This window comes from Arachis hypogaea, chromosome 19 (assembly GCF_003086295.3).
Source record: "Arachis hypogaea cultivar Tifrunner chromosome 19, arahy.Tifrunner.gnm2.J5K5, whole genome shotgun sequence".
Lineage (NCBI taxonomy): Eukaryota > Viridiplantae > Streptophyta > Magnoliopsida > Fabales > Fabaceae > Arachis > Arachis hypogaea.
Genome location: NC_092054.1, coordinates 3,120,186 through 3,135,204, shown reverse-complemented (window position 1 = coordinate 3,135,204; position 15,019 = coordinate 3,120,186). Strand labels below are relative to the sequence as shown.

Here is a 15,019-nt window from a genome sequence, read left to right as displayed (position 1 = left end):
TTTTATTTTTTATCAATATTTTTTTAGATAATAATAAACAACAAATTCTAAATTTTTAAGTTATAAAAATATAATATCATAATAAAATTTCTTAATGAGCATGTAAAGAACAGAGAAGATAGGTCAAGAAGCAGTAGCTCAAATGGCATAGTCTCTCCATACTCGATTAAGAGATTACGGATTCGAATTTCTATGTCTTCGATACAAAAAAAAAAAAAGAACAGAGAAGATAGTAAACCTAGCAGTGAAAGAAATGATGAGAGCTGACATTATTATGATTTGATTACTGCACTAACAAATACTAGATGTCATGTATATACACTTCTAGACTTACTTAGTTACCCTTTACGGCTATGACACCTTCATCCATTAGATGTTAATCTAATAGGATAAGAATTAATTTATAATTTATTTAAAAATTTATTATTAATTAGTAAATTGATATACGTACAAAATAAAATTTAAATTTTTAATATTTATTTTAATAAATTAATTATTAGACTAACTTAAATTAGTTTTCATAACACAAAAATAAGTGTCATTTTCTTTGTATAATAAATGTATCAATAATTTTTAACTAAATTTTCAATTAAATTCCACAATCAGCAGCCATTAATTTCCCCTCTTTCGCAGCTGTGATTTTTTTTTTTTTTTTTTGCTTCACTTTCCTTCGTGAACACAATAACAACAAAGGAGTTGCTGCAAAGACACAGATATAGAGATGATGAGGTTGAGTGTTACGATCCAATTAACGATTGGACCCCTTAATTAGTTGGTATTGATTAATTTATTAGAGATCGTTAGGAATATAAATAAGAGTATTGAGTAGGAGTGTATATAAATAGGGTAAAATTGAGATTGTTCTAATTTAGATTCAGTTTTAAATATATACTGTGTTTATTTTTTAGATCTTAACTCAGTTCTAAATTTGATGAAATTTAAATATTTTTGAGCTACAATTATACTGGATACAAATTAGATAAAAATCGGACCTTTAAACTTTTAACAATAATTTATAAAAAAAACTTATTTATGATACACTTATTTATAAAGAAAAAACTTGTTATTGAGAAGTTAATATCCATATTTGAACTTGGATTTATCCATAAATTTTAATTTTATGCTTTTTTGATATATTTTTTCTAATTCAACAAGTGTTATTAAAAATAAAATAATAAACTTATAATTAATATAATATAATATTAGAATTAAGTATATATATATATATATATATATATATATATTTTAGTTCTCTTAGATAGTGTTTGTTTTGAGGTACTGAGATGGAGACCGAGAGACTGAAACTTAGTATCATGTTTGTTGGTTCAAAGATTAGTACTAAAATTTCTGTCACTGTCTCCAAAATTTCAATATTTCAGTACCTTCAAAAAGTGGAGACACAGGGGACTAAAATTTTTAAAGATGGAGATTGAAACTTTAATAACATTTTATACCTAAAATACCCTCATTTGAGTCATTTTAATTAATTAATTTCAATTTTACCCTTTGTGCAAATTAAATTAGAGTTTCATTCTTGTTTCAATTTCTGTCTCTTATTTTGCACCAAACAGAATACTGATATTTATTTCAATCTCTGTCTCTTAGTCTCTGTCTCTCAGTCTCAGTCTTTCTGTCTCTGTCTCTCCACCAAACACTACTTTAGAGTGCACATAGGTCGAGTGAAGTCAGGTTCGCCTTGATTCGGATCCGATCCTAAATAATGACTAGATCTTTTTTTGAGACCTTTACTTGATCCTAGACTCAATAAAATCACACCAAATTAGTCCCTAGCATTGAGTATAAAAAAATTAATAAATTAGTAAATTCTTTAAAATTTTTTAGAGATTGATAACTCGTCTCGAATAGAGTTGTAACATTGAAAAAAAAAAGTACTAAAAAATAATTTATAGAAAGAGAGACTCTTACTTTCACAGCATTAAAATGACAATATTTTTTGTATTGTTTTTCAAAATTTGTGTTATTTTTTACTAAGTATCTATGTGATTTTTATAAAATTTTGTATTATTTTCCAAGAATTTTTTTGTTGTTGTTCTTATAAATACAAAAAAAAAAAAAAAAGGATTAAGGTCTTGTTGCAAGAAACTTGCATCGATAAATAAAAAAATAAAACATGTATATACAAGACTGAATGATTCAAAGTAGTAGATTAGGATTTTATGATTTTTAAAAATTTTGTTAAACCGAACACTACACACAATTTTCCTTGTATTAATTTGTGGGAGTCACTCTGATAAAGATGTCTAAAATGTCTTTTTTTAAATATATTTTTTAATAATTAAAATTTAACATATATAATCAATTAAATCGTGTTATTTTTGTCAAAATTAGACAAGATAAATTAATTTAACCAAAAAATGGTGAAATAAATTTTGAATCAGTCTAAATTAATATTATTTTTTATAAAAAATAACTACAATATTCCTATTATAGAAAAAGACTCAAATACTCTTATTATATATATTAATTTTGAGAATCCTAAATTCTAGTATTTTTCTTCTCTGTCATCACACGGTTAGGATTTAAAGTTTTCAAAATTATATATATATATATATATATATATATATATATATATATATATATATATAATAGGAGTATTTTAGTTATTTTTTATAATAAGAATATTGTAGTTATTTTTTATAAAAAATATTAATTTATACCGATTTAAAATTAAATTTATTAATTTTTTGGCTAAACCAATTTATCTGGTCTGATTTTAATTAAAAAAATACAATTTAATTAATTATATGTGTTAAATTTTAATTTTTAAAAAATATCTTTAAAAAAAAATATTTTTAACCTCTTTATCTAAGTGACTCCCTTAATTTTTTGGGCCGTATCGTTAACCTATATAAAAATCATCAAAGAATGACAAGTGGTATATTTTCACTAAAATAAATTGTGTTATTTTATTTATTATAAAACTTTAAACGTGTAGTAAAACATATCTTATTATGAAGCTAAAAAATAAAAAAATAAAAAATATGTTGAAGTTGAATCTATTGTTTACAGGGTTATTTATTGCAAGTAAAAAAGCATAAGGCAAGGGATAATAAAAAACATAGCATGTTCCCAGTTATGTGTTTCTGGTATTATGTAACAAAGCACACATCTTCAAACATATCTTACAGAACTTGTACAGAAAACGTAAAAAAATAAAATTAAAAAGTGCAATTACATCTAATCAAAGTAATTCACATGTAGCCAATGAGTAATAGCTCAAATGACATAGTCTCCCCATACTCAATTAAGAGGTTGCGGGTTCGAGTCTCCTATCTTTGGTAAAAAAAAAAAAAAAAATAATTCACATGTATCATGTATGCAACCTGTGGAGCTTCTTGGTGATGATCAAACAGCTTAGCCAAAGCAATATTCACTCCAATAAGGACCTGCATTCCAGTTATTCACATAAAAGCTTAATTATATTGTTTTCATTTTCATTTTAGAAACATATATGAAGCTGAAATAATAAAAGCAAAGCAAAATTTGTTCCTCTACTTACTATGGAAGCAGCGGATCAGAATGTCATAGAATATATTTAGAAATCTGAAATAACCATGTCTGAATTTTCTGTTGAAAAGAATAGCACCCAATACTCCCCAAAAGCTTGTGGCAAATCCAATTCCCAACCCCATAAAAAACCATGACCATACTTCAGAGCTATCATCATCATCATCATCTTCTTCTCTCTTCTGTTTTTCGTTCGGTAGTTTCTCATCTTGTTGGCAAAGTTTTGTGAGTGGAGGTCCACAAAGTTTTGGATTTCCAGCATAGCTAAGGTTTGTGAAACTCTCAAGTTGTGTTCCCAATGGGATTTTGCCTTCAAAATTGTTGCATGAAAGATTCAAGGCTCCAAGAAAAGACATACCAGACATGGACTGAGGAATTTGTCCGGAAAATAAATTGTTTGAGAGATCAAGAGATTCCAGCAGTGTCAAGTTGCTAACATGTTGTGAAATCGATCCCATTAATTGATTGTGGGACAGATTTAAAGATCGCAATCCAGTGAGCATAAATAACCCTGATGGTATTGTTCCAGAGAAATTGTTGCTTGAAAGATCAACAAGGCATATTGAATGTACAAAATGTAATACCATATACTTTGTAACTACCCTAAAGTATACATAACTGAAACCTCTTTTGGTATATTTTGTGGGGCTAAGAATCTTGAACACATCCATTGAAGCATATGGAGAAATCATACTTCTCATATTGTGCAAACAGTTAGGTATTGACCCTGATAATTTATTATTTGAAAGATCCAATATCTTGAGAGAATAAAAATGACATACTTCAATTGGGATATTACCACTGAATTGATTAAATCCTAATTGGAGTATTTTTATTCTTTGATTGATCCAGCTTGGTATAGTTCCAGAAAATGCATTTTCGCCTAGAATAAGGTATCGAAGATTTTTGCAATCTTTTAATGACAGAGGTATCTCTCCAAATAACATATTTCCTTCCAAACTCAAAAAAATTAGTCTAGACAATGAGCCAATTGAGTGAGGAATTTTGCCACTCAAATTATTGTTCCCCAAATTAACTTGAAGTAATGATGTCCAATTCATCAAACAATTTGGAATCTCTCCGGATAATGCATTATCAGATATGAACAAAGTCTCTAAATTCCTTTTCCCCTTCATCTTTTGACATAAGAAAGGAGAAATGTCAGACAAATTGTTATAAGACAATTCCAAATGAGTCACTTTTGATGACACTTGAGGCACACTGCCTCTAAAGTTATTCAATTGCATGATTACAACTTTGGAATCAAGCAACACATTTGAGATGTCAGAATTGATGGAGTTATTTACCAACACCAAAACTTCAAGTTGAGCAGCAAACTTCCAGAACTTATCAAGAGGTTCAAATGAAGCCCTTGAGTTCCCAATGTACAGATATTCTAGAGAACTTTGTGTATATATCCATGATGGAAATTTGGGACCAGGATTTTTCAAAACCAAGATTTGAAGTTGAAAAGAAGGGATCCATTTGGTATCAAAGTCAAAGACTAAGTATTCTGAGCCTAAACCTAAAATCTTTAACTTGGAAAGCAAATGAAAGTTCTTTTCAGAGACAGTTCCTGTCAAGAAATTTGAGTACAGACGCAATTCAATCAATAAGGATGGTAAGTTTTCCAAAATTGTTGAGATTTGACCATCAAAATTATTATAACAAAGATCAAGTGCTTTCAGTTTATCAAGTTGGCCTAACCAATCTGGAATGGGTCCTTCAAGATCATTGATATACAAACACAAGGATTCAATGCTTTGATGAAATTTTGGTAGTGTTTGAGGTAATTGGCCATGCAGGTAATTCTCTGAAAGGTCAATGTATGAGATGTGACTAAGATTGAATAACCAAGAAGGCAAGATTGATGAGAAGTCATTGGAAGCAAGACTAAGAACCTTAAGTGAAGTCAAATTAGCATACTGAAGAGATGGATTTATATCTTTAAGACTGCAATCATCTAAGTGTAACTCTGAAAGTGAAGAAAGTGAGGTCAGTGATTGAAGCCAATCGATTTCCTTGTAAAGATCAATACCACTGAGGTCCAGAAATTGCAAAGAGGAAAAAAGATGAGAAATCTGATGTAGCATATTATTATAATCACTGAAAAGATGATAGTTATATGCTAAATCAAGATAATGAATGTTGGAGGAGTCATTACTTGTCTTGTTGTTATGAATAGAATTGAAATCATATTTGATGGTCTTGAAATCGTTGTTACTCAAATCCAAGTAACTCAGAAATTCAAGATCAAACAAAGAAGACATGTCGAATTCACCTGTTAGACAGTGCGGTTTCTCATTATCTTTATCAATTATTTCATCAGATTGGATTGTATCACAAGGGAGATGAAGCTCTGTAACTCTATGTGTGATGTTATCACAATGAACTCCTTTCCACTGACAACAATCTTTTACTTCATCAGAAGACCAAGATGAGAGTACTCCAGAAGGATCTGTGACTTCATGTTTAAACTTGAGCAATGTGCTCTCATCCTTCTCATCACAATGAACCATCATGGAATTACACATAACTAGTGATGATGAGTTAAAGATGATTGTAGATAGTAAACAAAAAAGAATGATTGTAACTTGGTTGGAAGAGGAAGTAGCCATATTATTGGTTGCACAACAAGATATGTTTTGGAGTTTTGGTAATGGATGGTGGGAATTTATAAGTGCATGTGGCATTGAGGGCAATACAGGAAATTCACTTATTTTCTTGTAGTATTTCCATGGCTATCTAATATTTACGCGACTAGTTTATATGTATACCAAAATCAGCTACTAAAGGCAGCCATCAATATAAAATACATTGATCTTAGGCAATCTCATTATAGTTTTATCATAAAACCAAAAACCATTTTTATTCATAAAAAATTGACAGCTACAATAATTTAGGAGTCAAGAAATATTTATATCTTTCATATTAGATTAAAAAACAAAGAACAAAAGGTATTTTTGTACAATTTTTTTGTACACCTTAAAGTGTATAGCTCTAAAGACTACATTTACCTTCTTTCTTTGAAAATATTACATGTTTATTATATTGTTATCAGAATTATTTTTATATTCAAAAATAAAAGGCACAGTGAAAAAAAAAGCAGCACAAATATTGTAACTCAACTTGGCACTGATCTTGTGAATAGAACAATTTTTGACGTTGCATATGTTAATTATTTCAAAGTCCCTAATGATCAATTCAAAGTTTCAAACGTGGAAATAATGGTCACTGATGACTAATTGTTAGTGAAAGAAAATAAGGTGATTGTTGACTTCAGTCTTAGAAATTGTGGAAATTTTGTCATCAGAGAATATTATTGTGATGTGTATTTAATCGATGACTTAGCTTAGCTTATTATATGAATTGCGTGAAGTAATAAAGATTATCTAATTAATTTGATTGACCAGTTTGCCACTTATTCCACTCAATTTAGCTAATTGAACTGAGATTTCATTTTACCCTCTAAGTTTTTAGGATACCGGAACAATTGCCGCGGCTTCTTATTGATATATGCATAATATATAATGATTATTTTTTTATATGAATTATGTTAGTTAGCTTTATATTTTGTTAAAAGTTTCATAATTTTTATATCTGCATGTTTTTTGCTGATGATATCGTCCTTATGGGAGAGTCAAGAGAAGACCTAAATAAGAAGTTGGAGTTATGGAGAGAAGCTCTAGAAGTGTATGGTCTGCGCATAAGCCGTAGCAAGACAGAATATATGGAATGTAAGTTCAGTTTGAGAAGGGAAAACCCCAATATAGAGGTGAAGATTGGAGAAAACATCCTACGAAAAGTTAAAAGTTTTAAGTATCTTGGGTGCATCATACAGGATAATGGAGAGATTGAACAAGATGTAAATCATAGGATCCAAGCAGGTTGGTCAAAATGGCGGAGTGCATCTGGTTTTATATGCGACAAAAAAGTGCCTTTAAAACTTAAAGGTAAATTCTATCGCACCGCTATAAGACTGGCTATGCTTTATGTACGGAGTGTTGGGCGGCTAAACGGGAGCACGAACATAAGTTGAGTGTGGCAGAGATGAAGATGTTGAGATGGATGAGTGGTCATACGCGATTGGATAAAATAAGGAATGAAGATACAAAGGAGAGAGTTGGAGTAGCACCCATTGTGGAAAAGATGGTTGAATCGCGTCTCAGGTGGTTTGAACATGTGGGAAGAAGACCGATAGAACATTCAGTCAGGAGGGTGGATGAGATGGAAGATGGACAAATGGCGAAAGGCAGAGGAAGACTTAAGAAGATGACATGAGGTGGTCAAACGAGATCTGCATGTAAACGGTCTCTCTATAGACATGATACATGACAGAGCACAATGGCATCGTTTGATTCATGTAACTGACCCCACTTAGTGGGACAATGCTTTGTTGTTGTTGTTGTAATATGATATAATTGAAGGATAAAGTTGAATTAGTCATGCATATTGAGAATTATTATTACATCTCTTTCCTTTCAACTTTTTTATAGTCTTTACAATGATTTATAATAATATTAAAAAAGATGTAATAATTAAACTTTTAAGTACTATTTTAATAATTTGACTTCAAAAAATTTAGTAAGCTTTTTTACACTAATCTTTTACATATCCAAAAAAATGCTAATAATTCAAACATGTTCAATATAATTAATTGAGCTTATATAAAAGAGGGACAAGTAATGTTTAGACTTTGAAGCGTAGTGTTTTTTTTTTTTCTACGAATTAAGAGGTGCGTAAGGACTGAATTTATAGATGTCTATGCATCTCTTTCCTAGTTCTTTCTCGGTAATAGAATTCTAACTATGCAGCAGTGTTACAGAAGAAGCAGAGAAAAACGAAATGAAATTTAGTGTGATTGATAACGAAGATTGTGTACTTAGCATAGAGGTACATCTGTATTTATATTCCTATAACTGCTGCTATATAGGAAAGTTAGTTTACTGACTCAGATTCTGTTACAACTACTTAACAGAATGAAGATATTTTGCTATCATACTGCAAGGAGCCTAAAACAGAACGATAAAGAGTGGGGTTATCAAAGGTATCATCCCCATGTTTAGATAGTTTAAGACTTGTAATATAGGTGTTGGTACACCTTTAGCCTCTGCCATACCAACTCTTTTTAATAATTCATGTAGTTGATTTGTTGTGGACTGAAAAGCATGAGGATTGTGTTGGGCCACCAGAAAACATAAGATAAAATAACACCACATCTAACTCAAAACCTTAGAATATTAAATTAATGGGTCTCCCATTTTATAAACTTCTCACCCTTCTTTGTTTTCTTTGATGTGGGACTAATTTCAACACTCCTCACACTTGCAACATTAACAGATTGTTCCCAGTGATCAAGATATCATCAACATACACAAGAATATAGATAGTAAGAGTCTTGTCTTTCTTAATAAACAAAGAACGGTCTGACCTCGCTTTGATGAAACCAAAAGAAGCTAAAGTAGAAGACAATTTGACAAACCATGCACGCGGTGCTTGTTTCAAGCCATAAAGAGATTTGTGCAACCTGCATACATAATCAGATTCACCTTGTTGAAATCCAGGGGGTTGTTTCATAAAAACAACTTCATTCAGGTCTCCATTTAAAAAAGCATTGTTGAAGTCAAATTGTCAAATCTACCAATGAAACTTGAGAGCAATCATCAGTACAATTCTTATGGTTGAAAGCTTGATTACTGGTGCAAAGACTTGATCATAATCAATTCCTTCAACCTGATGATTCCCTTTAGCTACCAAAGGTGCTTTATATTTAACAATCTGACCATTTGGTTGTCGTTTTATAGCAAAAATCCACCTACAGCCGATGACTTTAGCTATAGGAGAAGGAGGTTCTAGAGTCCATGTTTTTGTGTGATGTAAAGCATTCAATTCTTCCAGCATGACTGTATGCCAATGAGGTGATTGAAGAGCCTGATTAATAGAAGAGAGTACATTATTTATTAAATCCAGGTTTTGATTAATTTGGGCAGCAAAGATTTTTGGTTTAGATATGCCACTCTTGGACCAAGTTTGCATAGGGTGATGATTAGTAGAAAGTCTTATTTTAGGAGCACTACCAAATTGAATTTCCATACCAGTGATGGGGATGCTATTGGTGTGTAAGGTTGTGTGAGGATGATTAGTAGCTAAAGATGTCACAGGAATAGGTGCAGTGTGTAATTAGAAAGAGTGGAAAAAGAATCCTCTGATGTAGAACTAAGGGAATTAGACGTGTTAGTAACAGAAAGAGGAGTTGAGTTATCTGTTGTAGCATAGCAAGGCCTGTTTCAGTGATGTGCCTATGCTTGCGCTCAGCACGCCCATTTTGCTGATGCGTGTATGCGCAAGAGAATCTATAAGAAATACCTTGGACAGCAAGATACTCAGTGAATTGTTTGGACAAATATTCCCTTCCATGGTCAGTTTGAAAGGCTTTGATTCTCAATCCAGTGTGGTTCTCAATATTTGCTTTAAAGTTTAAACTGTAAAAAGCTTGAAAAGTTTGAGATTTAGTTTGTAAAAGGTACACACATGTATATCTTGTGAAACCATCAATAAAGGAAACATAATAATTGAAAGTTGAAACCATTATAAGATGTAATGGGTGCTGACCCCATAAATCAGAATACATCATATCTAAAGGAGCATTAAAATTGTAAGAATCAAGAGAAAAAGGAAGCAAATGTATTTTAGCAGAACAGCAAAATTCACACAAACTTGAATTTGAAATTTTAGATGGCATTGTCAAGTTACATTGTCTCATTACATTGATTACAGTATTAGTGGCACAATGGCCAAGCCTATCATGTTATAAAGCATAAGAATTAATTTGTGCTGTGAAGGCTTTAGGGGCATTATTCACAGAAAAAGAAACATTCTTAGCAGCACTATCACAAATAGAACGCAGCACAGCAACTCTATAAAATTGATAAACACCATGCCTAGGAGTTCCTTGAAGAAGAATCTCCTTGGTGTCCTGAGATTTAACCAAACATTTGTTAGCATGAAATTCGAAGAAACACTTATTATCCACAGCAAATTTATGAAGACTGATAAGATTCTGATTTATATCTGGTGAATGCAAGATAGAAGATAAAATAAAATTCTAGTTAGTATCAAGATTAACAAGAATTGAATGTCCATAATTTGCAATAGAACTACCTGTCCCATTACCTTAGATGATTTGTTCATTTCCATTATATTCTGATGAGGCAATTAAATGATTTGGATCGGCTATGACATGGTGACTAGCACCAGTGTCAGGGAGCCATATCGAGTCAGAAAAAGTTGAAGGTGTTGTAAAATATGCAGTAGGAGTGTGGAATGATGGTGGAGGAGGAAGAGCTAAAGGAGTTGATGAAGATTCTTGATAATTCGGATCAAAACGATGAAAGTATGAGAGCCATATGACCATATCTTCCACAAAAAAACTTGAAGGCAAGGGGTAATAAATAACATGGCATGTTCCCAGTCATGTAACAAAGCACACATCTTCAAACATATTTTACAGAACTTGTAAAAAAAAAAAATAAAAAAGTGCAATTACATCTAATCAAAGTAATTCACCTGTGGAGCTTCTTGGTGATGATCAAATAGCTTAGCCAAAGCAATATTCACTCCAATAAGGACCTGCATACCAGTATAAAAGCTTAATTGTTTTCATTTTCATATTAGAAGCATATATGAAGCTGAAATAATAAAAGCAAAGCAAAATTTGTTCCTCTACTTACTATGGAAGCTTATGATAATTCAGCGGATCAGAATGTCATAGGATATATTTAGAAATCTGAAATAACCATGTCTGAATTTTCTGTTGAAAAGAATAGCACCCAATACTCCCCAAAAGCTTGTGGCAAATCCAATTCCCAAGCCCATAAAAAACCATGAACGTACTTCAGAGCTATCATCATCATCATCTTCTTCTCTCTTCTGTTTTTCGTTCGGTAGTTTCTCATCTTGTGGGCAAAGTTTTGTGAGTGGAGGTCCACAAAGTTTTGGATTTCCAGCATAACTAAGGTTTGTGAAACCCTCAAGTTGTGTTCCCAATGGGATTTTGCCTTCAAAATTGTTGCATGAGAGATTCAAGACTTCAAGAAAAGACATACCAGACATGGACTGAGGAATTTGTCCTGAAAATAAGTTGTTTGAAAGATCAAGAGATTCCAGCAGTGTCAAGGTGCCAATATCATGTGAATTGATCCCATTAATTGATTGTGGGACAGATTTAAAGATTGCAATCTAGTGAGCATAAATAACTCTGATGGTATTGTTCCAGAGAGATCATTGCTTGAAAGATCAATGAGGTATATTGAATGTAGATAAGACAATACCATGTGTTTTGTAACTAGGTTCAAATATAAATAAGTGACACTTCTTCTGCTATATTTTGAGTAGCTAGGAACCATGAACACATCCATTGAAGCATATGGAGAAATCATGCTTGTCATATTGTGCATACATATGGGTATTCGCCCTGATAATCTGTTATCTGAAAGATCCAATATCTTGAGAGAATAAAATCGACATATTTCATTTGAGATATTTCCACTGAATTGATTAGATCCCAATTGAAATATTTTTATTCTCTTACTGATCCAAATTGGTATAACTCCAGAAAATGCATTTTTGCCTAGACTAAGATATCGAAGATTTTTACAACCTTTTAAGGACAAAGGTATCTCTCCAGACAAATTATTTTCTTCCAAATCCAGAAAGATTAGTCTAGACAATGACCCTATTGAGTGAGGAATTTCACCTCTCAAATTATTGCTCCTCAAGTTAACTTGAAATAATGACCTCCAATTCATCCAACAATTTGGAATTTCTCCGGATAATGCATTATCAGATATGAACAAAGTCTCTAAATTCCCTTTTTCCTTCATCTTTTGACATAAGAAAGGAGAGATATCAGATAAATTGTTATAAGACAAATCCAAATGAGTCACTTTTGGTGACACTCGAGGCACACTGCCACTCAAGTTATTCGATAGCATCATTACATGTTTGGAATCAAGTAACACGTTTGACATATCAGCACTGATGGAATTGTTTATTAAGTTCAAAACTTCAAGTTGAGCAGTGAACTTCCAGAACTTGCCAAGAGGTTGGAATGAAGTTCTGGAGTTCCCAATGTACAGAACTTTTAGAGAAGTTTGTGTATATATCCATGATGGAAATTTGAGACCAGGGTATTCCAGTGCTAAAACATGAAGTTGAAAAGGAGGGTTCCATTTAGGATCAAAGTCAAAGATTAAGGATTCTGAGCCTAAACCCAAAATCTTTAACTTGGAAAGCAAATGGAAATTTTTATCTGAGACAGTTCCTGTAAAGAAATTTGAGTGGAGACGCAATTCAATCAATAAGGGTGGTAAGTTTTCCAAAATTGTTGAGATTGGACCACAGAAAGAATTATGAGAAAGTGCAAGTACTTGCAGTTGATCAAGTTGGCCCAACCAATCCGGAATGGGACCATCGAGATCATTGTCATTCAAATACAATGATTCAATGCTTTGATGAAACTTTGGTAGTGTTTGAGGCAGTTGGCCATGCATGGAGGTTTTAGAAATGTCGATATATGAGATGTGACTAAGATTGAATAACCAAGAAGGCAAGATTGATGAGAAGTCATTGGAAACAAGACTAAGAACCTTAAGTGAAGTCAAATTAGCATACTGAAGAGATGGATTTATATCTTTAAGACTGCAATCATCTAAGTGTAACTCTGAAAGTGAAGAAAGTGAGGTCAGTGATTGAAGCCAATCGGTTTCTTTGTAAAGATCAATACCACTAAGGTCCAGAAATTTCAAAGAGGAAAGATGAGAAATCTGATGTAGCATATTATTATAATCACTGAAAAGATGATAGTTATATGCTAAATCAAGATAATGAATGTTGGAGGAGTCATTACATGTCTTGTTGTTATGAATAGAATTGAAATCATATTTGATGGTCTTGAAATCATTGTTACTCAAATCCAAGTAACTCAGAAATTCAAGATCAAACAAAGAAGACATGTCGAATTCACCTGTTAGACAGTGCCATTTCTCATTATCTTGATCAAGAATTTCATCAGATTGGATTGTATCACAAGGGAGATGAAGCTCTGTAACTCTGTGTGTGATGTTATCACAATGAACTCCTCTCCATTGACAACAATCTTTTTCTTCATCAGAAGACCAAGATGAGAGTACTCCAGAAGGATCTGTGACTTCATGTTTAAACTTGAGCAATGTGCTCTCATCCTTCTCATCACAATGAACCATCATGGAATTACACATAACTAGTGATGATGAGTTAAAGATGATTGTAGATAGTAAACAAAAAAGAATGATTGTAATTTGGTTGGTAGAGAAAGTAGCCATATTATTGGTTGCACAACAAGATATGTTTTGGAGTTTTGGTAATGGATGGTGGGAAACTGGGAATTTATAAGTATTAGTGGAACAGAGGGCAATATGGGAAATTCACTTATTTTCTTGTAGTATTTCCATAGCCATCGTAATATTAATGTCTATATGTTATTCAAAAGAGTATGTGCTACTAGGCATGTTGATTATATAATAATTGATTTGATAATTGGTTATATATATATTATTTTTTATTCTCAATTAATTTTTTATTACATATAAATTTTATTATCATTAGCATTTACTTAAATCAAATATATTTAGACCAAATTAAAAAAAAAATTCAAAAGGTGAAAGATAAGAGCTGATGTCGAAATTGAATGGAACCGAAAATTACTTTATTTTTTTTATCCATTTTTTTATATATAAAATTTAAACAATGATCTTAAGCAATCTCATTTTTTCATATTATAGTTTCATCATAAAACCAAAAAATATTTCCATTCACAAAAAATTGATAGCTACAATAATTTAGGAGTCAAGAAATATTTATATCTTTCATATTAGATTAAAGAAAAAGAAAAAAAATATTTTGTAAAATTTTTTTGTACATCTTAAAGTGTATAATTTTAAAGACTACATACACCTTCTTTCTTTAAAAATATTACATATTTATTATATTTTTATCAAAAATTATTTTCATATTAAAAGATAAAAGGTACAATGTAATAAATAAATAAATATCGTAACTCAACTTGGCACTGATCTTATGACTATAGAACAATTTTTGACGTTGCATATGTTAATTATTTCAAAGTCCCTAATGATCAATTCAAAGTTTCAAACGTGAAAATATGCTCACTGACTAATTGTTAGTGAAAGAAAATAAGGTGATTATTGACTTGACATTTGACAATACTCTGGCCATGTCTTAGAAATTGTGGAAATTTTTTCATCACACGGTATTATTGTTTGTGCTTAATGGATGACTTATTGAGTTAGCTTAGCCTATTATATGAATTACGTGAAATAAACGTTAATTCATTTAATTGATTGTCTGTTTTGGTAGAAAGTCTCATAATTTTATTTTATATAAAATTAATAGATAATTATTAGATAATTTAATAAATTTAATTAAGGTATTA

General features: G+C 31.2%; 2 protein-coding genes across 6 annotated transcripts; both read right to left on the bottom strand.

Annotated features, from left to right (window-relative positions):
- Nucleotides 1–3,068: 3,068 nt before the first annotated feature.
- Nucleotides 3,069–13,926, bottom strand: LOC112779541 (receptor-like protein EIX2). 5 transcript variants are annotated; one of them, XM_072227656.1, is made up of 5 exons: nucleotides 13,553–13,911; nucleotides 11,259–11,657; nucleotides 10,702–11,157; nucleotides 3,521–10,599; nucleotides 3,069–3,407 (listed from the first exon to the last, which is right to left on the bottom strand). In XM_072227656.1, exons 4-5 carry the CDS (start codon nucleotides 6,219–6,221, stop codon nucleotides 3,376–3,378), a joined length of 2,733 nt encoding a protein of 910 aa, XP_072083757.1. In that variant the 5' UTR covers nucleotides 6,222–10,599; nucleotides 10,702–11,157; nucleotides 11,259–11,657; nucleotides 13,553–13,911; the 3' UTR covers nucleotides 3,069–3,375. The 5 variants fall into 5 exon arrangements, with proteins under 5 accessions (XP_072083757.1, XP_072083758.1, XP_025679626.2 ...); XM_072227657.1 differs by having other exon boundaries at nucleotides 3,521–10,504; XM_025823841.3 differs by having other exon boundaries at nucleotides 3,521–10,504; nucleotides 11,095–11,157.
- On the bottom strand, nucleotides 8,848–13,790 carry LOC140173158 (uncharacterized). The gene is made up of 6 exons (XM_072227584.1): nucleotides 11,931–13,790; nucleotides 11,422–11,766; nucleotides 11,095–11,157; nucleotides 10,403–10,504; nucleotides 9,170–9,459; nucleotides 8,848–9,055 (listed from the first exon to the last, which is right to left on the bottom strand). Exons 1-6 carry the CDS (start codon nucleotides 13,788–13,790, stop codon nucleotides 8,848–8,850), a joined length of 2,868 nt encoding a protein of 955 aa, XP_072083685.1.
- Nucleotides 13,927–15,019: the final 1,093 nt, after the last annotated feature.

What these genes read in the sequence shown, in the direction of transcription:
- LOC112779541 (XM_025823838.3), bottom strand. Translation starts at nt 6,221, where the DNA reads ATGCCACATGCACTTATAAATTCCCACCATCCATTACCAAAACTCCAA. An exon ending in TCTGATCCGCTGCTTCCATA is followed by an intron (nt 3,408 to 3,520) that starts GTAAGTAGAGGA and finishes ACTGGAATGCAG; the next exon opens with GTCCTTATTGGAGTGAATAT.
- LOC140173158 (XM_072227584.1), bottom strand. Translation starts at nt 13,790, where the DNA reads ATGGTTCATTGTGATGAGAAGGATGAGAGCACATTGCTCAAGTTTAAA. An exon ending in CTTCAATGGATGTGTTCATG is followed by an intron (nt 11,767 to 11,930) that starts GTTCCTAGCTAC and finishes TATGCTCACTAG; the next exon opens with ATTGCAATCTTTAAATCTGT. An exon ending in ATTGCTCTCAAGTTTCATTG is followed by an intron (nt 9,056 to 9,169) that starts GTAGATTTGACA and finishes TTATGTATGCAG; the next exon opens with GTTGCACAAATCTCTTTATG.